Here is a 20916-nt window from a genome sequence, read left to right on the forward strand (position 1 = left end):
CACTTGTCCTGTACACACTCTGTCCAGCTCCAGCCAGAGCTCTTGCCCTCAACCTCCTCCCATCTTACAGGAATGTGCCAGCAGGAACTCAATGCTGCTGAAGACTGGGCGGAATGTGTCTCCCAGAGATCGTTTGCATGGGGATGAAAAGGTGTGCGTATGTGGTGCCTTGCAAACAAAGCCTGATGGGTAGCAAGGAGCAGTGAGATTTTGTCGTTTGTAAACACACTGCTGCAAAATCACAATTTATGCTACACTCAGTGTAAGAATTGTGAAATCTCATCAATGCCCCAAGTCCTTGTGGGGGACAGGGCAGTCCTCATAACTGAGTAAGACGTGGATTATAGAGGGTGTAAAGCATTTTAAAGCAAAAGAAGAGGGATATGAGTAGGATCAGCTAGTTTAATGTTTTTTTCCCTGCTTAGGTTTTGGCCATCTAGCTATAAGCCTGGTTTGATTAGTATTCTCCATCTATTAAAAAGTAGAGCTGGATGCTGGCGTTTGTATCTTGTCTCAGCAACGAAGGGTCCTGTGGCACATCATAGACCAACAGAAAAAGTTTTGAGCGTGAGCTTTTCTGAGCACAGACTCACTTCATCAGATGTATCTGATGTGCATCTGATGAAGTGAGTCTGTGCTCACGAAAGCTCATGCTCAAAACTTTTCTCTTAGTCTATAAAGTGCCACAGGACCCTTCGTTGCTGTTACAGATCCAGACTAACACGGCTACCCCTCCGATACTTGTATCTTGTATGGGACTCAACTTTGGTAGATGCTGTGAGCTGAAATGCCAGGATGGCAGCGAAGGCCACTAAGAGCTGAAATCCCAGAGTTGTGCTTCAGGCCAAATCCACAGTGGACAGCATGACTGGCAGATGGCTGGTAGGAACAGTGGGTGGCTGGGGCGGCCGGTCAGTGTGGCAGCTGGCAAGGAGCTATCGAGGATGTGAGTGACGTAAGAATAAATTTGAATATTGATTAGGCCAAGTCAGTCACACCAGAGCAATGGACTGGACTAAAACTGAGTCCTTACCAATGCTCCCAGGATTTTACCCCGCGACCCTGCTCGCCGTCTACGGTGGGTCTAATCACAACGGGGTTTCAGGGTGTGTGAACTGCGCTGCTGCGCTGTGTTTACCCAAGGAAGAAATACCAACAAGATGTCAGGTTCAAACAGGGAGAAAGGGTTTATTTTATAACACCAAAGTGTGCATTGTGGTAAGCTAAGCAACACAAAATATATGGACCCTTGTTTTTCTGAAATAAGCACAGGATTTGAATACTAATTGGCTTATAGCCTTAAACAATAGGTAACTGCTGTAACAACACTGCTATCTAACCCCTCAGCTACTTACTGCGCTTCCGGGACGGGCCGTGCAGCCTTCGATGCGTGCTGTAAAATGGAAAGATTAACTTCAGAGCTGAATATTGTATTTATTCATTCCTGGATCTTCCTGAGGTTCACCAGGTCACTCAACCCTTGGCCGACTACCGCGGGGAGCAGATTTTACTTAGAATAAGAATTTGCCTGCGCTAAGCTAGGTCAATTCTCTAGTTAAGTGGGTTGCCCTGCTGGCCAAGCAGGGGAGAGCCCAGTATATGTGGGGTTTCCTTCAGAGAGGTTATTCCCTTAGTTAAATAGTGGGGTTTTCCTACTTAAAGGTTATCCCCTCAAAAATGGCACTGCCTATTTCGACCACCTTGTTGTGGTAGCCCTTTATTGCAGACCTTTATTACCCTTAAAGGGTTACTAAGAACATCAGGTTTTCCCTTTATAGGGTTATCCCTGACCACTCTACCCTCCTAAATAGGGGGGAGCTTATAGCTCTGGATTATAATTATAAAGCAGTTTACCTAACTACCCTTTTGTGTGCATGTAATAGTTTTAGGCTAGACCAATAGCATTGGCCTCCTGTGCCTTTACAAAGAGACAAGGAGTACAAAATTTAAGATGCAGATCATGGACTTGGGGAAGTCCCAATCCACCTCCTGTTACAAAACTATATAAAAACATTAACTGTTTACCTAATTATTTATATTAACCTTAAACCCAGACCATAAATACCTCCTAATTCCTGCTCTGTGATCCAGGCGCTGGGCCTGTAGTTCTCTTCGAACTAGGAAGTTATGACCCTCACGGCGCGCTTGTACGGCAGCCGCGTCAGGTCAGATAGTAAAGGAGGAAGAAAAAGAGAGCCAGGAGGAAAACCGGCTTGGTTAACAAAACCTCCTGTGTTTTTTAGGAAGGACCGTGATATTTCAGACACCGGCCTGAGCTAAGGTCGGCAACTGGAAGGGCAGGGTCGCTGCTGCGGTTTCCCTGTGCAGGGCACCGTTGTTTAGGCGGTGCGGTCTGCCAGGCAAACCCTCCGGATAAAAGAACCGGAGCCTTACTAGTGATTTTCGCTCTGTATAGGCTGGAACTCTTCTGTTCTTCGTCAGCCCACGGTGGCTACCGAGCGATGACTGACACGCAGGTCAGCTTCAGCTCTTCCACCAGCGATGTCCAGCTCTTAGCTCAGTCCTTCTCTGTAGTCTTCTTTCTTTTGCTCTCCTCCGAGGTCTGGTCTGGAATGCCCCAAGCAGGGCTGCTCTCCTGAATATATGCAGCCTGGGTGGACCTGTTTGACAACTTCTGCCTGCTAGGTCCTCCCCAGTGCCACAATGTATCAAAGGGGCATTTGACTATTACATATGTATAAGGATTCTAAATTGACCAATCAGTTTGAAACATTTCAAACCATAACTTCATACATATTCATAGCCCGCCGAATATTAATTGCAACTGTCATTCTCTAACTGTCATTTTCCAGCGGCCATTTTGTGTATTTAAACACCATTTTAACAGTAAATATATTTTTTAATTTATCTAGTTTTGATGTGGTTTGTGAGGGAAATATGTCACCACTGCTGGTAAAGCAGATTATAAGTTTGAATGCTTAGCTTAAGAGCTGTTTGGTAAGGATGCAGGGCAACCACACAGACACCACAGCTCATGGACAGGGACATATAAATCACCTCAGAAGAGGATATTTCTACAGGAGCAAGCAGAACGCCTGACCAGCGCAAAGGTGTCATTGCCTCAGGTTCCATGAGGGGACGTGTCAGAGCCCACACACACCGGACTGAGTTGTAAGGGGGGCATTTGAATTGGGGGTGCAGAGAAAGTTGGGTGTGTGGATTGGCTGTTTACAGTATTGGACTGGTGAGCCTGAGAGGCCAAGGACATTGCTCAATGCAATTGAGCTGGGACAGTTACTTGAGGGTTGGTTATGAAAGGAGACGCCACCCAGAAGAAGGCGCCACAGATGTCTACTTGCGTATTCATGTGATGGCTAACTGGTGTCGACCTGCACGGGAGGGGGGACACTCAATCTAAGGCATCTTGAGGGGGACCCTGGGTCTCATCTTGTCAGCACTGGAGCATCGATCTGGATGGGGCAGACATTGGGACAGTGTGTGCTACCCCATGTCATGGAGAGCTTCTATTGTAAGCTCAGATGATTTCCTGGGGAAGAGGAGTTTGCACCCTGGCCAGAACACACCACTGAAATGCTGGAGCACTGGGCTGTATCAGACAGAGAGAAGCGAAGATGTTTAATAGAGAGTCTCAGGGGCCCAGCATTAGATGTGATTCACACCTTGAAGCTCACTAACCTCAAGCCGGTGTAAAGGATTGTCTAGATGCCCTCACTCCTGCCTTTGGGAGCGTAGAGAGCCCTGAAGACAGTTATTGTACCTTCCTTAATGCTAAGCAACACCAGGGAGAGAAGGTTTCGGCCTATACCAAAGGCTGGAGAGACTGTTACAGAGTCTCATTAAAATTAACTGGACCAATTTTACACACATACTGTTCATATCATTAGGGGAGCAGTTACTGTGGAGCAGATGGACCAGGCCAGACTGGCTCATACTGAAAGAGGAACTCAGTATTACAGCCCGATTCTACGTCATCTCGGGTTAAGAGAACAACAGGAGCCACCACCAAGCTACTCCCAGCTGATTAAAGAGGTCAGAGAGGAGGAAACCAGAGAAGCTGTCAGTGAGTTTTGGGAAGCCCACGTGCCTGAGCCAGCCAGCACAGCACCCCAACCTACAGCCAGTGTACTGATGGTGAACACCAGAGAAGACCTTGCTCAACAAATTCAGGTCCCGACAGGACAGATGGCTGAGTTGCAAAGCGCCATTCACCAGGCTAGGATTTACAGGGATGAGGAGCCACAGGCTGTGGTGATGGACATGTCGGTATCTGGAGCCACCGCCCCACCCAGGCGGAGGAGGAGAGGACAGTTTTTCTGCTACCGGTGTGGTCAAGATGGGCACCGTGCTGCCAATTGCCAAAATGAGGAAAATCTCGGCTTAGTTTACGGGAAGCTGAGGATTAGTTGGGAAAAAGTTGGGAAATGGCCACAGAGTTAGGACAAAGAGCTCACAGGAACTGGAGGCTCCCCTAGAAGAGACAGACCCACTTCAATCTCACAAGGACTGATAGGGTCACGAGCGGAGGTCACTGTGAATACAGAAAGGATGGAATGTAGAGCTGTGCTGGATACAGGATCTCAAATGACTGTTATATTCCAGTCATTCTACCAACAAATGTTTGGGCACCTGCACATTCGACCTCTGACGGGTCTCAGTCTATGTGGACTCAGCATGAATGAATATCCATATGCGGGATATATCATAGTGCACCTAGAATTCCTGGAGAAGGTGGCCAGGGTAAAACAGGAGGTAGACACAGCCGCCTTAATATGCCCTGACCCCAAGGGGATCCATGATGTGTCCGTACTAATAACCACCATCTCCAGTCTCTTTAAGGTACTGGCGGAATACTGCAGATGACGGGCTGGGGACCAATACCTGACCACCCTGATGATTCATACAATTTGTGCTGAAGCCTACAAGAAGATTGAGGATGCTAAACAGGAGTCACCTGAACTACCAATGGGTGCTCTCAGGTACGCGGGCACAACTCCCTTAGTAGTGCCTGCAAGGATACTACTAAGAGGTGCCTGCCCGGAGTAGCTGGCTGACAAGCGGTGGAGGAACTCTAGCCATAGGAGAGCATCCAATTGAAGGAGGTCTCCCTGAAGGACGGCTGGTTCCAGAGGAATCACAGTCTTACCCACTGAAGCCCAGGAGAAGGTGACTGTACTGACAGCTAATGAAACAAGTCATGACATTGTTGTGAAGCAAGGACAAAAGATATGTGTCATAAACACCACAGTGACCACGTGTGCAGCTGCTCTCTCGTTCTCTTGCCCTGACTGGTTCTCTCTGCAAGGCAAGGCACAAACACCCTCTCTTGCGCTCCAGCTTTGAAAATTCAGTGCTGAAAGAGTTATAGAATTAACCAACCAATATATTGAAATTAATCACAAGATTACATAATGCTCTTTGAACTTCTGCCATCATTTATTCATGTGATTTTTCATTTTCTCGCTACATATAATTGGTAATAAAGATATGACCCTTTCTTCTTGCATTGGCAACATTCCCCACCCATGAATGCTATTAACAGACATAGAAATATTCTCTTTGATACCCTTTTTTAGTTTGTTTTTCTTTAGAAATATTATTTGCAGTCAATGGCTTGTCAATGTCCCCAGCTGATCTCAGTGTGGACTCAGGCTATGTGCTTGGCTATAAAGATACCGCAGCTGTACAGAAATAAAGAGGGTTTGTGGGCTTTATGGAGTCATCACAAATTAACTTACTTGCGTTAAAGATGCTGGCACTGAATGACCCATAACATAAAATTTGGTGAAGCTTCCTTTATTCTCAGCCATAAATCAATCGAAGGGGTGAGATTTTTTTGGTGTCGTGTGAGGTTTAGAATGCAAAGAAAATAAATTTCCTCCAGGAAATTCAACTCTATTCCTCTGGGTTCTGGAATGCTCTGTAAAAATGGTGACTGGTTGGTCTAATTCCTTGAAATCAGTGATTTAATCTGGTTTCTTTAGTACCTCGCTGAGTGGAGTAAGGGGTCAGGGGTCACATCACAGGGCACTTCTCTGGCTGCTTTTTTTAAAAAAAAAAATGTGAAGTTCTACGAAAGTTTCCAATGTAATCATTCAATTTTGAAGATGTTTTCACTATATCCCATTCATGACAACGTGTCCTGAACTTACCTTGAGTCTCTGAACATAAAAGTCCTAAACTTACCTGTGATGAACTCAGCTGGGTATTTACCAGGCTGCTGCTGTGTGGATGGCAGGGCTGCTGAAGCTGTGTGGTTTTCCGAGTTTTTACACACAGGGAAATGTTAAATATAAGAATAAATTCTCCCTTCCGATTTCCTCAGAAATGTTTCTGTTTCTGTCCCAATTTCTCGCGAAAAGATGTATAATTGCTGTGATTGCTTATGCAACCTCATTGCGTTGTTACACAGGAAAGTATGTTGGCAAATATCCACTAGGGTATTTACTATTAAATTTTTGTATATTTACATATTATCACTAACAGTTTACATCCCAAACTGTCATCCTGAGAGCGCAGGGAAGGTTGACTTTTACATTTCTAACTACAACTGGGCAGGTGCCTGGGCTAGAACCCAGAATGAGTGGGTGGGGACTGGATTCCCCCCAGACTACCCCATCCTAGCAGGGGAATGGGGCCCTTCATTAGGGACAGTGAACTGAATAAGGGCCTGGAGCCCAGGAATGAGACTGACTGTACCAGAGAACCTAGAGATGATTTCTCAAAACAGGGAGACTAATATCCCCCCAGCGCTATGACACACAGGGAGGTGAAGAAGAAAATGTGTAAAATAATAGTCCAGCATGGCTGTCGAGAGCAGAGTTGGGTTCTGAACTGTCTAATGGGATAACAATTTACATTTGGTGTTAATTGTCACTAGATGGACCATTACACAACCATGGCTGTGTTACAGGGACAGGGACCAGCTAAGAACTGACGACACCTGGTTACTGAACATTCAGGGTGCCGTTAGCGTCGGAGGGGTTGAGTAACTTGGGTTTGGGAGGTTTAGAGAAGATCTTTTTCACCTTCTCAGCTCTGAGCTCAGAGCCCCAGGGAATCAGCAGCTGCCGGCCCTCACCCAGGTAAGGGGCAGCCACCAGTGCTCCCCAAGCCCCAGGGAAATCACAGCTACAGGGGCAGGGTGAGGGGCAGTGGGGCTTTGCGGGGGAGGGGGGGGGAGGGTAGAGCTGTGTGTGTTGGGCACTGGGCAGTGGAGGGCCTGTGTGGGGTGCTGGGCAGTTGTGGGGCTGTGGGAAAGGGGTGCTGGGTGCTGTACATTTATGGCAAGGTCTGGGGGGAGGCTGGGCACAGTGGGGCTGTTAGGCCAGAGGGAACGGGGGGGTCGTTCTGGTGGGGGGGGCTGTGTGGTGCGGTGTGCCCCCCCCGGGGGAGCGGCAGTGCAGGCCATTGTGCACCTGACACCTGCTGGTGGATAAGTAGAGCCCTGCCACCGAGCTGGGTGAGGTGGGGGCCTCACCTGCCATGCCAGCCCCCTGGCCAGCCCCTGGCTCCAGGGACCAACCCCCACCCACCCCATGCTCCATTGCCCACGAATATGTCAGGGTTCAGGCCCACATGAGGTGAACATGGCCGCCGTCCCTGCCCCAGCCGTGGCCCAGTCCCACCATGCCGGGCAGGGGCTGTGACAGGAAGCTCAGGGCAGTGCTGGAGCATCCCAGGGTGGTGGGGGAGGGAGCAGTGGGGGAGGGGCGGGCTGTGGGTAGTGGGGGAGGGGTTTTGGCGGGGGGTGTTAAACACGGTTTCAGTCTCTCATGGGCGGCTTGGCCGATTCCCAGGTCGCACCCAATGGGGTCAGTTGGCCCCTGTGACTGGGACCCCAGTGGGACGCTGCTGTGCAGGCAGGTCGGGCGCTGGTGGTTGGAACCGGAACAAACCGGTTTTTCCCGCCCTTTTCCCTGAGCATTCCGTCCCCTCAGAGCTGTTTGCCCCCCAGGGCGCCAGGGGCAGGTTCCCCCCAAGGCGTCTGTCAGAGCCGGTGACAGACGGACGGACGGACGGACGGACGTCCCAGGGCTGCTGTCCGGCACTGCCCCCCCGCAGCAGCAGCGCTGTCTAGCCCAGGGCAGAGCCAGCGCGGTCGTCACGCTGCCCAGCACCGGCCGGCTGCTGCCTGCCAAGGGAGGGGAAGGAGGAGATCGACCTCCCACCCGCCCGTCTGTCCCCTCACGCCCCATCCGCACCCCTGCCAGCGCTGCCCAGCCGCTGCCTCCCTCAGCTCCCACCGCCCAGGGACTCCTCAGTGCCCCCGAGGGCTCCCCGCAGTCCAACGGCCGCAGGTCCTGAGCACCCGCCGCCCTGACAGACACCACCCGGCGCTCCCCGAGGGCAGGGCTCTCCAGCCAGGGGCTGAGCGTATGGGGGGTGCAGGGCGCTGGGCTGGGACTGGGCTTCCTGCCCACTGGGACGTCCCTGTTTGATTCCATTGACTGTTGGGAGCTAATTCTCTTCCCCGCCATAGACTAAATTAACCCTTCGGACACTGAATTCTGGCTGGATCCTATGTCTGACCCCTCGTTCCTGGGGACGGGAGAAGGAGGGAACCGCCGGGGGGGCCCCACCGGGGACAGACCCTAAGTCGGGGGTTTCACACACTCCCACACGTCCACCTCCCACTCCTGAGCTGCCTCTGAGAGGAGCTGGGCTGGGGGCAGCAAGCGGGAGGGGTTGCCTGGGGCGGGGCAGTTTCAGCTGGGGGTGGGGCAGAACCTGAGGGGGTGACAGCTCTGTACCCCTCGATGCCAAGGGGGGGACAAACACGCATCCCCTGACAATCTGCCCTGTCCCAGCGCAGCTGGAGGGAATCTCTGTCCCCGACAGTGACCCCATGGCACAGACTGGCCCCTCCTGCCCCAAAGCTCACCCCGAGGCTGGGCCAGTGCCCTGGAGACGGGGCTGGTCCAGGGAAGACCCCTCTGGCTCACCCTGGGACTAGGGCCAGCACCATGCCCCAGCCACAGCCCCCCCACCCAGAGGCTCAGTGATCAACGGCTGGATGGTGGGATGGTGGTTGATTTCTAGTCGAGTGCCCCAAGGTTCAGTTCTGGGTCCTGTTCTGTTCAACATATTTATCAATGACCTGGATGAGGGGTTGGATTGCACCCTCAGCAAGTTTGCGGATGACACTAAGCTAGGGGGAGAGGTAGATACGCTGGAGGGTAGGGACAGGGTCCAGAGTGACTTAGACAAATTGGAAGACTGGGCTGCAAGAAATCTGATGAGGTTCAATAAGGACAAGTGCTGAGTCCTGCACTTGGGCTGGAAGAATCCCAAGCGTTGTTACAGGCTGGGGTCCGACTGGCTCGGTAGTAGTTTTGCAGAAAAGGATCTGGGAGTTGTAGTGGATGAGAAGCTGGACATGAGTCAACACTGTGCCGGTGTAGCCAAGAAGGCTCATGGCATATTAGGTTGCATCATGAGAAGCGTTGCCAGTAGATCCAGAGAAGTGATTATTTCTCTTTATTCGGCTTTGGTGTCCAGTTCTGGGCCCCCAGTTATAGGAAGGATGTGGGTACACTGGAAAGGGTCCAGCGGAGGGCGATCAAAATAATTAGGGGGCTGGAGCATATGACTTATGAAGAAAGGTTGAGGGAATTGGGACTGTTTAGTCTGCAGAAGAGAAGACTGAGGGGGGACTTGATAACAGCCTTCAGCTGACTGAAGGGAGGCTGCAAAGAGGCTGGAGAGAGGCTGCTCACAGTGGTTGTGGATGGCAGAACACGGAACAATGGTCTCAAGTTGCGGTTGGGAAGGTCCAGGTTGAACATTAGGAAAAGCTTTTTTACAAGGAGGGTGGTGAAGCATTGGAATGGTCCACCCAGGGAAGTGGTGGAGTCTCCATCCCTGGAGGTGTTTAAGTCTCGCCTTGACAAAGCCCTGGCGGGGCTGATCTGATGGGTTTGGTCCTGCTTAGAGCAGGGAGCTGGACTCAATGGCTTTTTCAGGTCTCTTCCAGCTCTATTGTTCTAGGATTCTATGACCAGCCCCCCACAAACCTGGGGCCAGCTCCCCACCCCAAAGCTGTGGCCAACCCCCACCCAAGAGCTGGAACCTGGGCCCCCAGCTCACCCCAGGGCTGGGCTCAATGCTGCAGGCTGGCCCAAGCCCCCAGACCACCTCCTCCCCCTCCCAGAGCTGGGCCGGCCCCAACAGCCCCCGACCCCAAAGTTGCAGATGGCCACCCCGTAGCAGGTGCCAGCTGGCCCCCAAAGTGGGGCTGAAGTTGGCACCCCCAGCTCACCCCAGGGCCGTGGCCAGTGCTGTGGCCTGTCCCTTTTCCCCAGACTGTGAAAGACGCCTCCCTGCAAGGAGCTCAGCCTGGGGCTGCAGAACCCAGCCGGGCCCAGCCGGCCTCCCCAGAGATGCTGGTGCCAGAAACCGCGACATGGACCACCCCCAGCCCACACACATGAGGAGACGTCCCACTCCCGGTCAAATCCTGAGATCTCACCCCCTTCCCTGCACCAAACTCTCTGCCCTGAGTCCTCCACCCCTACCCTCACCCAACCAACCTCCACCCCTGGCCTGACCCCCCACGCCCAACCCCTGCTGTGAGGGCTCCCCCCTACGCACACCAAACCCCAGGCCAACACGGCACACGAGCGAGAGTGAGGCACAGAGACACTCGGTGGATCACTCTCGGGTTTATTGGTACAAACTCTGCTCCCGCATTTCCCAAAACCCCCTCAGTGACCCGAAGCAGCGACGTTTTCCACAACAGGACGTAACACCCGCCAGCGACGCCGCGGAAATTGGCTGGTGGTGCTGCACAGCCCAGGCAAACGGCCCTGGGGTTTGGAGCGACCCAGCAATGTCGATGAGCCCGTTTACAAGACGTGCCTGGCGGGTGCGTGTAAAACGCAGTGAAGTGGGAATGAGAAGAGCGCTGGGGATGCACCTGGCACTGCTGGAGTAGAACAATTGCTCAGTTTTGTCCCCCCCGGACGTCACACGGAGATGTCGCAGGGCAGGAATTGGGACAGGAGCGACTCCCCCGCCCGGCGCCGTCTGCTGCCCCTGGGCTGGGGGCTGGGCGAGTCCCAGGGGCAGCACCAGGCACTCGGTGTGTGTCGGTATTTCCCACCCGCCTCGCCCGGCGCTGGGGCCCTTCGTCACCGCGCACGGGAGGGGCAAACCCACGGGAAGAGCCAGTGGGTTCTGCACGGCCCAGCTGGGCCCCTGGTCACACGCCCTGGGGCTGGGCTCGTACCCCCCCGGCTGGCCCAGCTGCTGAGCCCCTTCCCCAGCCCCCCGCATACACACCCAGCTGAGGCTGCAGCGCAGAGGGGCCGTACGCACAGCAGGGCCCCGGTGCTCTCACCTGCCCAGCGCTGCCCCTGGGGCCACTTCTCCCCACTCCGCAGGCAGAGACTCCCCCAGAGCAGGACATGTGCCACGTACCCAGGCCCCTCCCTGGGCCTCTCCCCCCTCCCTTTATCTCACAGGCTCTTCCTCCTGGGGCCTCTCACACGGTGGGGCTGGGAGAGGAGGTACAGAGGGGACTGGTGGTGACCTGGCTCAGGTATTGGGGTGCAGGCCCAGGAGGGCGGCTGGGTGCAGGAGAGGATGCTGGTACATAAGAACATAAGAACGGCCATACTGGGTCAGACCAAAGGTCCATCCAGCCCAGCATCCCATCTGCCGACGGTGGCCAATGCCAGGTGCCCCAGAGAAGGAGAACAGAAGACAAGTGATTTATCTCCTGCCATCCATCTCCTGCCCTTGTTCTGAAGGCTAGGGGCACCATACTTTATCCCTGGCTAATAGCCATTTATGGACCTAACCTGCAAAAATTTATCAAGCTCTTTTTTAAACCCTAATAGAGTCCTGGCCTTCACAGCCTCCTCGGGCAAGGAGTTCCACAGGTTGACTGAGCGCTGTGTGAAGAAAAATTTCCTTTTATTAGTTTTGAACCTACTACCCATCAATTTCATTTGGTGTCCCCTAGTTCTTGTATTATGGGAAAAGGTAAATAATTTTTCTATATTCACTTTCTCCACACCATTCATGATTTTATATACCTCTATCATATCGCCCCTCAATCGCCTCTTTTCCAAACTGAAAAGTCCCAGTCTCTCTAGCCTCTCCCCATATGGGACCCGTTCCAAGCCCCTAATCATCTTAGTCGCCCTTTTCTGAACCTTTTCTAATGCCAATATATCTTTTTTGAGGTGAGGAGACCACATCTGCATGCAGTACTCAAGATGTGGGCGTACCATAGTTTTATATAGGGGAAGTATGATATCTTTTGTCTTATTATCGATCCCTTTTTTAATAATTCCTAACATCCTATTTGCCTTACTAACTGCCGCTGCACACTGCGTGGATGTCTTCAGAGAACTATCCACTATAACTCCAAGATCCCTTTCCTGATCTGTCGTAGCTAAATTTGACCCCATCATGTAGTACGTGTAATTTGGGTTATTTTTTCCAACGTGCATTACCTTACACTTACCCACATTAAATTTCATTTGCCATTTTGCTGCCCAATCACTCAGTTTGCTGAGATCTTTTTGTAGTTCTTCACAATCCCTTTTGGTTTTGACTGTCCTGAACAACTTGGTGTCATCTGCAAACTTTGCCACCTCACTGCTTACCTCATTTTCTAGATCATTGATGAACAAGTTGAACAGGATTGGTCCCAGGACTGACCCCTGGGGAACACCACTAGTTACCCTCCTCCATTGTGAAAATTTACCATTTATTCCCACCCTTTGTTTTCTGTCTTTTAACCAATTCCCGATCCATGAAAGGATCCTTCCTCCTATCCCATGACCACCTAATTTACATAAAAGCCTTTGGTGTGGGACCTTGTCAAAGGCTTTCTGGAAATCTAGGTATATTATGTCCACTGGGTGCCCCTTGTCCGCATGTTTATTAACCTCTTCAAAGAATTCTAACAGATTAGTTAGACACGACTTCCCTCTGCAGAAACCATGCTGACTTTTGCCCAACAATTCGTGCTCTTCTACGTGCCTTGCAATTTTATTCTTTACTAGTGTTTCTACTAATTTGCCTGGTACTGATGTTAAACTTATCGGTCTATAATTGCCAGGGTCTCCTCTAGAGCCTTTTTTAAATATTGGCGTTATATTGGCCGTCTTCCAGTCATTTGGTACCAAAGTGGATTTAAAGGATAGGTTACAAACCACTGTTAATAACTCCGCAATTTCACATTTGAGTTCTTTCAGAACCCTTGGGTGAATGCCATCTGGTCCTGGAGACTTGTTACTCTTCAGCTTATCAATTAACTCCAGAACCTCCTCTAATGTCACTTCAATCTGAGTGAGTTCCTCAGATTTGTCACCTAAAAAGGCTGGCTCAGATTTAGGAACCTCTGTAACATCCTCAGCCGTGAAGACTGAAGCAAAGAAATCATTTAATCGCTCCGCAATGGCACTGTCTTCCTTGATCGCTCCTTTTATATCTTTATCATCCAAGGGCCCCACTGCTTTTTTAGCGGGCTTCCTGCTTCTAATGTATTTAAAAAACATTTTACTATCGTTTTTTGAATTTTTGGCTAGCTGTTCCTCAAAATCTTTTTTGGCTTTTCTTACTACATTATGACACTTAATTTGGGAGTGTTTTTGTTCCTTTCTATTTTCCTCACTAGGATTTGACTTCCACTTTTTAAAAGCTGCCCTTTTCTCTCTCACTGCCTTTTTAACATGGCTGTTTAGCCATGGTGGTTCTTTGTTAGGTCTCTTACTGTGTTTTTTTATTTGGGGTATACATTTAAGTTGGGCCTCTAGTATGGTGTCTTTAAACAGTTTCCATGCAGCTTCCAGGGATTTTAGTTTAATTACTCTACCTTTTAGTTTCTGTTTAACTAGCTTCCTCATTTTAGTGTAATTCCCCTTTTTGAAATTAAATGCCAGAGTGTTTGACCGCTGCGGTGTTCTTCCCAACACAGGAATATTAAAAGTTATTATATTGTGGTCACTATTTCCAAGCGGTCCAGTAACAGTTACCTCTTGGACCAGATCCTGCGTTCCAGTCAAGACTAGATCGAGAATTGACTCTCCCCTTGTGGGTTCCTGTACTAGCTGCTCCAAGAAGCAGTCATTTAAGGCATCAAGAAATTTAATCTCTGAATCCCGTCCTGAGGTGACATGCACCCAATCAATATGGGGATAATTGAAATCTCCTATTATTACTGTGTTTTTTATTTTGATAGCCTCTCTAATCTCCCTTAACATTTCAGCATCACTATCACTGTCCTGGTTAGGTGGTCGGTAGTATATTCCTAATGCCATATTCATATTAGAGGAATGAATTGTTATCCATAATGATTCTATGGGACATTTTGATTCCTTTAGGATTTTTACTTCATTTGATTCTATATTATCCTTCACATATAGTACCACTCCGCCACCCGCACGACCTGTTCTGTCTTTCCGAAAATGTCCCGGAAAGTCTCATCAACAAACACCTCTGCCTTCCTTAGCTCCTCCAGTTCAGCCACCCTGGCCTCCAAAGCACGCACTCGGTCTCTGACGGCCAGGAGCTCCTTGCATCGCACGCACACATACGCCACCCACCCACAGGGTAGGTAGTCATACATGCTGCACTCGACACAATAAACAGGATAGCCCCCACTCTGCTGCTGGGCTTCTGCCTCCATTTCCTACTCTAATTATATATGAGGGTTAATTAAATGTTTCACATAGAGGTTGTTATAAAGGATTTAAAGTTTAAGGGCAATAGAAGTCACTGGCTCCCTCCAAACTCCCCTCTCAAAACTCCCTCCTGTTAGTACGCACCCTGTTCGCGAGCACCCGGTCGCAAAGCTCCCTGGTCGCTTACTAGCGGGGTTTAAGTGCTCGGCCTCCCTGATAGCTCCTCCCTCTGCCTACAGCTCAGCCAATCAGCACACGGTGTTTCGATTCAAACCTAATCAAGACTCACAGCTTCCAACTGCCTGCCTGAGCACACGGCCTTTCAAACAAACACTCAGCTCAGCACTCCAAACTCCAAACAAACAAACACACACAAGCCCAAACCCCCAAATATAAGCAGCCACTTACCCCAAGGTGCTTTACTTTGCTCCTTCCTTCTCCTCCTCCAGGAGAGCCTCTCAAAACTCCCTCCTGTTAGCACGTACCCTGTTCGCGAGCACCCAGTGTGGGGGAGGGGTGCGGGGTGCGGCAGGGAGTTATGACCGAGGGGAGGGGGGATGCAGAGGGGCTGGTGTGTGGGGTGCGGCTGGAGGGGCTGGTGACCTGAGGCAGGAGGTTGGGGTGCGGGAGGGGTGGGGGCAGGAGCATCAGGCTCTGCCCTTTACTGACCTGCCTTTGAGTCACACCCAGGGAGCTGGAAGCGGAGCTGGGGGTGGGGGGAACAATTCACACATTTCCCACACTTCCCTGCCCCCCACAGCCCTGCAGCTGCTCCCCTGACTCCCTCCCCCCACAGCGCACAGGCCTGGGCACTGACGGGGGTGGGGGCAGGGGGGTGATGCCCTTAGATGTGCCCATGGGAGCCGGGCTGGGGGGTGTCAGCGCTGGGAGGGGCCAGTCTGTGCCGCAGGGTCCCTGTCAGGGACAGAGATTCCCTGCGGCTGCACTGGGACGGGGCAGATTATCAGGGGAGCCGCGTTTGTCCCCCCAGTGTTGAGGCCAGGACAGAAGAAAGGGCGGAGGGGCCCGGAGAAGGTGTCGGTGAAAGTGAAGAGATGAGACCCGTCAGTCACATTGTAAAATGAGACCTCGCCCGCCTCATAGTCCAGGAAAATCCCCACCCGGCCGGGCCTGGTGCTCACGGGGAGGGGGGTCAGTGGGGAGGTGCAGGTCGAGTATTCCCCGTCCCACAGCCGCACGGCCCAGTAGCCGTTCCCAGGTGTTCGTGTGAGCCACCACTTCCTGCGCACAGATTCCCTGCACACCCCCAGCTCCCACCCAGTCTTGTCTCCCACCTCCACCTCCCAGTAACTCCTCCCGCCCGTGAGCCGCTCCGCGCCCAGCACATCGATATAGTTCTCAAATCTCTCGGGGTTGTCGGGCAGACTCTGCCATGTGCCTCCGTCTCTCACACGTTTCCGATCCTCAGACAGGGCGAGTCGGGGATTTGCCGTGTCTGGATCCAGAGTCACGTCCACTGGGGAGAGTCACAGAGTCAGTGCGGGGGCAGGGCTGGTCCCTGGGGTCAGAGGCAAATGAACCTGCGCCCCAGTGATCACTCTGGGGGTGTTGTCTGAGGGGGGGTCACGGCCCCTCTGCCTGAGAGGAGACACTGAGGGGGGAGGGCAGAGAAAGCGGGGGAGGGGCAGGGACCGGCTGACAGTTGGAGAGGAGAGGGGAGGGGCAGGTGATGGGGAGGGAGTGAAGGGGAGAAGGGAGGGGCAGGTGATGGAGAGGGGTGAAGGTGGAGATGGGAGGAGAAGGTGTAGGGGAGGGGTGAAGGTGGTGAGGGGAGGGACAGATGAAGACGGAGGGGTGAAGGTGGGGAGGGGAGGGGCAGGTGAAGGGGAGGGGTGAAGGGGAGAAGGAAGGGGCAGGTGATGGGGGGTGAACATGGAGAGGGGAGGGCCAGGTGAAGGGAAGTGGTGAAGGTGAAGAAGGGAGGGGCAGGTGATGGGGGTGAAGGGGAGAAGCGAGGAGCAGGTGATGGGGAGGGGTGAAGGTGGAGGGGGGCAGGTGATGGGGAGGGTGAAGGGGAGAAGGGAGGGGCAGGTGGTGGAGAGGGAAGGGGCAGGTGAAAAGGGAGGGTGAAGGGGAGGGGGGCAGGTGAGGGGAAGTGGTGAAGGTGAAGAAGGGAGGGGCAGATGATGGGGGGGTAAAGGGGAGAAGGGAGGGTCAGGTGGTGGAGAGGGGTGAAGGGGAGAAGGGAGGGTCAGGTGAAGGGGAGAAAGGAGGGTCAGGTGAAGGGGAGGGGGGCAGGTGAAGGGGAGGGGTGCAGGTGGAGAAGAGAGGGGCAGGTGATGGGGAGGGTTGAAAGGGAGAAGGGAGGGGCAGGTGGTGGAGAGGGGAGGAGCAGGTGCAGAAGGGAGGGGCAGGTGAAGAGGGAGGGTGAAGGGGGGGCAGGTGAAAAGAAGGGGTGAGGGGAGAGGGAAGGGGCAGGTGATGGGGGGTGAAGGTGGAGAGGGGAAGGGCAGGTGAAGGGGAGGGATGAAGAGGAGGGGGAGGAACAAGTGATTGGGGGTGAAGGGGAGAAGGGACGGGCAGGTGAAGAGGAGGAGTGAAGGTGGGGAGGGGAGGTGAAAAGGGATGGTGAGGGGCAGAGGGGAGGGGCAGATGAAGGGGAGGGGTGAATGGGAGAAGGGAGGGGTAGGATGGGGGGTGAAGGGGAGGGGTAGATGGGGGTGAAGGGGAGAGGAGGGAGGCAGGTGATGGGGAAGGGTGAAGGAGAGAAGGGAGGGGCAGCTGATGGGGAGGGGTGAAGATGGAGAGGGGACGGGCAGGTGATGGGGGAGAGGTGAAGGGGAGAGGGGAGGGGTGAAGGGGAGAAGGGAGGGGCAGGGGAAGGGGAGGGGTGAAGGTGGAGAGGGGAGGGGAAGGTGAAGGGGAGGGGTGAAGGGCAGAGGGGAGGGTCAGGTGATGAAGGGGGGGAAGGTGGAGAGGGGAGGGGCAGGTGAAGAGGAGGGGTGAAGGGCAGAGGGGAGGGGCATGTGAAGGGAGGGGTGAAGGGGAAAAGGGAGGGTCAGGTGATGGGGAGGTGTGAAGGGGAAAGGGAAGTGTCCGGTGATGGGGAGGGGTGAAGGGGAGAAGGGAGGGGCAGGTGATGGAGAGGGATGAAGGTGGAGATGGGAGGAGAAGGTGTAGGGGAGGTTTGGAGGTGGAAGGGGAAGGGCAGGTGAAGAGGAAGGGTGAAGGTGGAGGGGGGGAGGTGAAGAGGGAGGGTGAAGGGCAGAGGGGAGGGTCAGGTGATGAAGAGGGGGGAAGGTGGAGAGGGGATGGGCAGGTGAAGAGGAGGGGTGAAGGGGAGAAGGGAGAGGCAGGTGATGGGGAGGGGTGAAGGGGAGAAGGGAGGGGCAGGTGAAGGGAGGGGTGAAGGGGAGAAGGGAGGGGCAGGTGATGGGGAGGGGTGAAGGGGAGAAGGGAGGGGCAGGTGAAGGGAGGGGTGAAGGGGAGAAGGGAGGGGCAGGTGATGGGGAGGGGTGAAAGGGAGAAGGGAGGGGCAGGTGATGGAGAGGGGTGAAGGTGGAGATGGGAGGAGAAGGTGTAGGGGAGGGGTGAATGTGGAGTGGGGAGGGGCAGGTGAAGAGGAGGGGGGAGGTGAAGAGGGAGGGTGAAGGGCAGAGGGGAGGGGCAGGTGAAGAGAGGAGTGAAGGTGGAGGGGGAGGGTCAGGTGATGGGGGGGTGAAGGTGGAGAGGGGAGGGGCAGGTGAAGAGGGAGGGGTGAAGGGGAGAGAGGAGGGGCAGATGAAGACGGAGGGGTGAAGGTGGTGAGGAGAGGGGCAGGTGATGGGAGAGAGGTGAAGGGGAGAAGGAAGGGGCAGGTGATGGGGGTGAAGGTGGAGATGGGAGGGGCAGGTGAAGAGGGAGGGTGAAGGGCAGAGGGGAGGGGCAGGTGATGGGGAGGGGGGAAGGTGGAGAGGGGAGGGGCAGGTGAAGGGGAGGGGTGAAGGTGGAGAGGGAAGGGGCAGGTGAAGGGGAGGGGTGAAGGGGAAGGGTTAAAGGGAGAGGGGAGGGGCAGGTGATGGAGGGGTGAAATAGAGAAGGGAGGGGCAGGTGATAGGGAGGGGTGAAGGGAAAAGAGGAGGGGGAGGTGATGGGAAGGGGTGAAGGTGGAGAGGGGAGGGGCAGGTGAAAAAGGAGCGTGAAGGGCAGAGTGGAAGGGCAGCTGATGGGGAGGGGTGAAGGTGGAACAGAGAGGGGCAGGTTATGGGGAGGGTGAAGGGGAAAAGGGAGGGGCAGGTGGTGGAGAGGGGAGGGGCAGGTGAAGAGGGTGGGTGAAGGGGAGGGGGCAGGTGAAGGAAAGGGATGAAGGTGGAGAATGGAGGGGCAGGTGATGGGGAGGGTGAAGGGGAGAAGGGAGGGGCAGGTGAAGGGGAGGGGTGGAGGTGGAGAAGGGAGGGGCAGGTGAAGCGAGGAGTGAAGGTAGAGAGGGGAGGGGCAGGTGATGGGGAGGGGTGAAGGGTAGTGGGGAGCAGCAGGTGATGGGGGAGGGGGGAAGGGCAGTGATGGGAGGGGCAGGTTCCCACAGGGATTTCCTAGACCCCCCAGTTGGGTTATACCTCCCACACCCCCCGACTCCCCTCACCCCCAGCCCCAGGCAGCGCTGCCTGTTCAGTGGCGGGCTGGAAACGTGAATGGAAATTGGCTGGGTCAGACCCTGTCACAGAGCAGGAGAAAACCCTTGTGCCGGGGACGCAGACGGGGGAGACGGGGGACCCAGAGGGGCTCTCACCCGGCTGGTGTCTGTGCCAGTGTCGGGCGGTTGGGTCGGTGCATCGGCCGACCTGCCCCTGGCAGACGATGGGGGTGAGCAGGGGGGAGGGAGCTCTCCCCTCACCGCTCCTGAGGAGCCCGGCCTGGGGGAGGCGCCAGGCCCAGAATGGACGTCCAGGAACCCTCCTGCCCTGCTGGGACCCAGCAGACGGAGCTGTGCTGCCAGGGAGCCAGTCTGGCTGGTGCCGGGTCACACATCGCTGCGGTACTGATGGGGTCAGGAAATGTCGTCTCCTTGTGCGGGTAACGGGCAGCAGAGCTGAACTGAGCCGGCCTGAGTGAGGGGATCCCTCAGCGCTAATCAGTGCTGGGGCCGGCCAGGCTGAGCCCCAGCGCCTCTGCCACCGCAAAGGGAGCTCTGGTCATCCCACTGAGCTGCACCCCTGCAGCAGGAGGGGTGGGGGCCGTGTCCTAGTGAGGAGGGAGATGGGGGCGCGGGGGTTTTGCTGACACTCACAGGCACTGTCTGACCTGCCCCTCTCCCCTGGGTACAGACGGAGCTGATCAGGCCCCAGGGAGTCGCTGGGTTTGTTCAGTGACCGCTGGAGCTGAGGTCCCTGCTGGACAGGTGTAAGTGCTCAGCCCAGCTGCAGGACAGGGTCTCTGGCACACAGCCCAGCAGCACCAGCAGTTCCCCTCCGCAGCTGATATGACTGGGAGCTGGTGGAACCTCAAGACTCGCAGGGGTCACTGGGGCAGGTGGCAGCAGCAGGAGGGTTCAAGGCCATTGGGGACGGAGCAGGGGAGTGAACGGTGGCACAACAAACAGCAGCCAGGACACGTGTGTGTTGGACAATGTTCCAGTGGCTGCGCTCCAGCACACTAGGTCTGTGACTGGGAAGCCCATAAACACGTTTCCTTATAGCCCAAGAGTTTCAAAACGCATCATTTGGCAGGACTGTTCTTGCACACCCTCCCTGTCCCCAGAGGTCGTTATCTAGGGGAGTTTTTCCACTAAACCTTTTCATTCGTATAATTAAATAGTTTGCAAAAATGGCCATATTGGGCAAGACCAATGGTCCATCTTCCCCAGTGTCCTGCCTTCCAGCCCTGGCTACTGCAGCTGCTTCAGAGGGAATGGACAGAACAGGGAACTGTCTTCTCATCCATGCCCTGTCATCCACTCCCAGCTCCTGGTGCAGGGAGGCTGGGGACAAAAGGGGTTTGCATCCCTGCCCAGCCTGGCTAACAGCCATGTACGGACCTGCGCTCCACACACACGTCTCGCTCTAGTGCTTGTTTGAGCCATGTTAAGCTCTTGGCCTTCACAACAGCCCGGGCAGAGCGTTCTGCAGGTTGCCTCCGTGTGGTGTGAAGAGAGGCCGTCGTGTTTGTTTGAAGCTCACTGCCTACTAACCTCTTTGGGTGACCCCTGCTTTGTGCGCTGAATGAAGGGGAACGCTGCCCGGCTCATTTCTCCACACCTGGCAAGATTTTAGGAGCCCCTTTGACCAGGGCTGGCAACCCCAGCATGGGTGCCAAAAGTGGCACATGATCCGATTTTCACTGGGAGCTCAGCCCTGCCCCT

At 54.2% G+C, this 20916-nt stretch overlaps 1 protein-coding gene across 3 annotated transcripts in view; it reads right to left on the reverse strand.

Moving 5' to 3' along the window:
- Positions 1-13830: 13830 nt before the first annotated feature.
- LOC142024810 (butyrophilin subfamily 1 member A1-like) overlaps positions 13831-20916 on the reverse strand; it is a 48860-nt gene continuing 41774 nt past the window's right edge. For 2 of the 3 annotated variants that reach the window (XM_075017057.1, XM_075017056.1), the window contains exon 13: positions 13832-16095. In XM_075017057.1, the coding sequence (XP_074873158.1) occupies positions 15497-16095 (599 nt within the window). In that variant the 3' untranslated portion in view covers positions 13832-15496. Of the gene's footprint in view, positions 16096-20916 lie in introns of all 3 variants that reach the window. The other variant, XM_075017058.1, reaches the window with a different exon arrangement.

Source organism: Carettochelys insculpta, chromosome 22, assembly GCF_033958435.1.
Source record: "Carettochelys insculpta isolate YL-2023 chromosome 22, ASM3395843v1, whole genome shotgun sequence".
Classification (NCBI taxonomy): Eukaryota; Metazoa; Chordata; order Testudines; family Carettochelyidae; genus Carettochelys; species Carettochelys insculpta.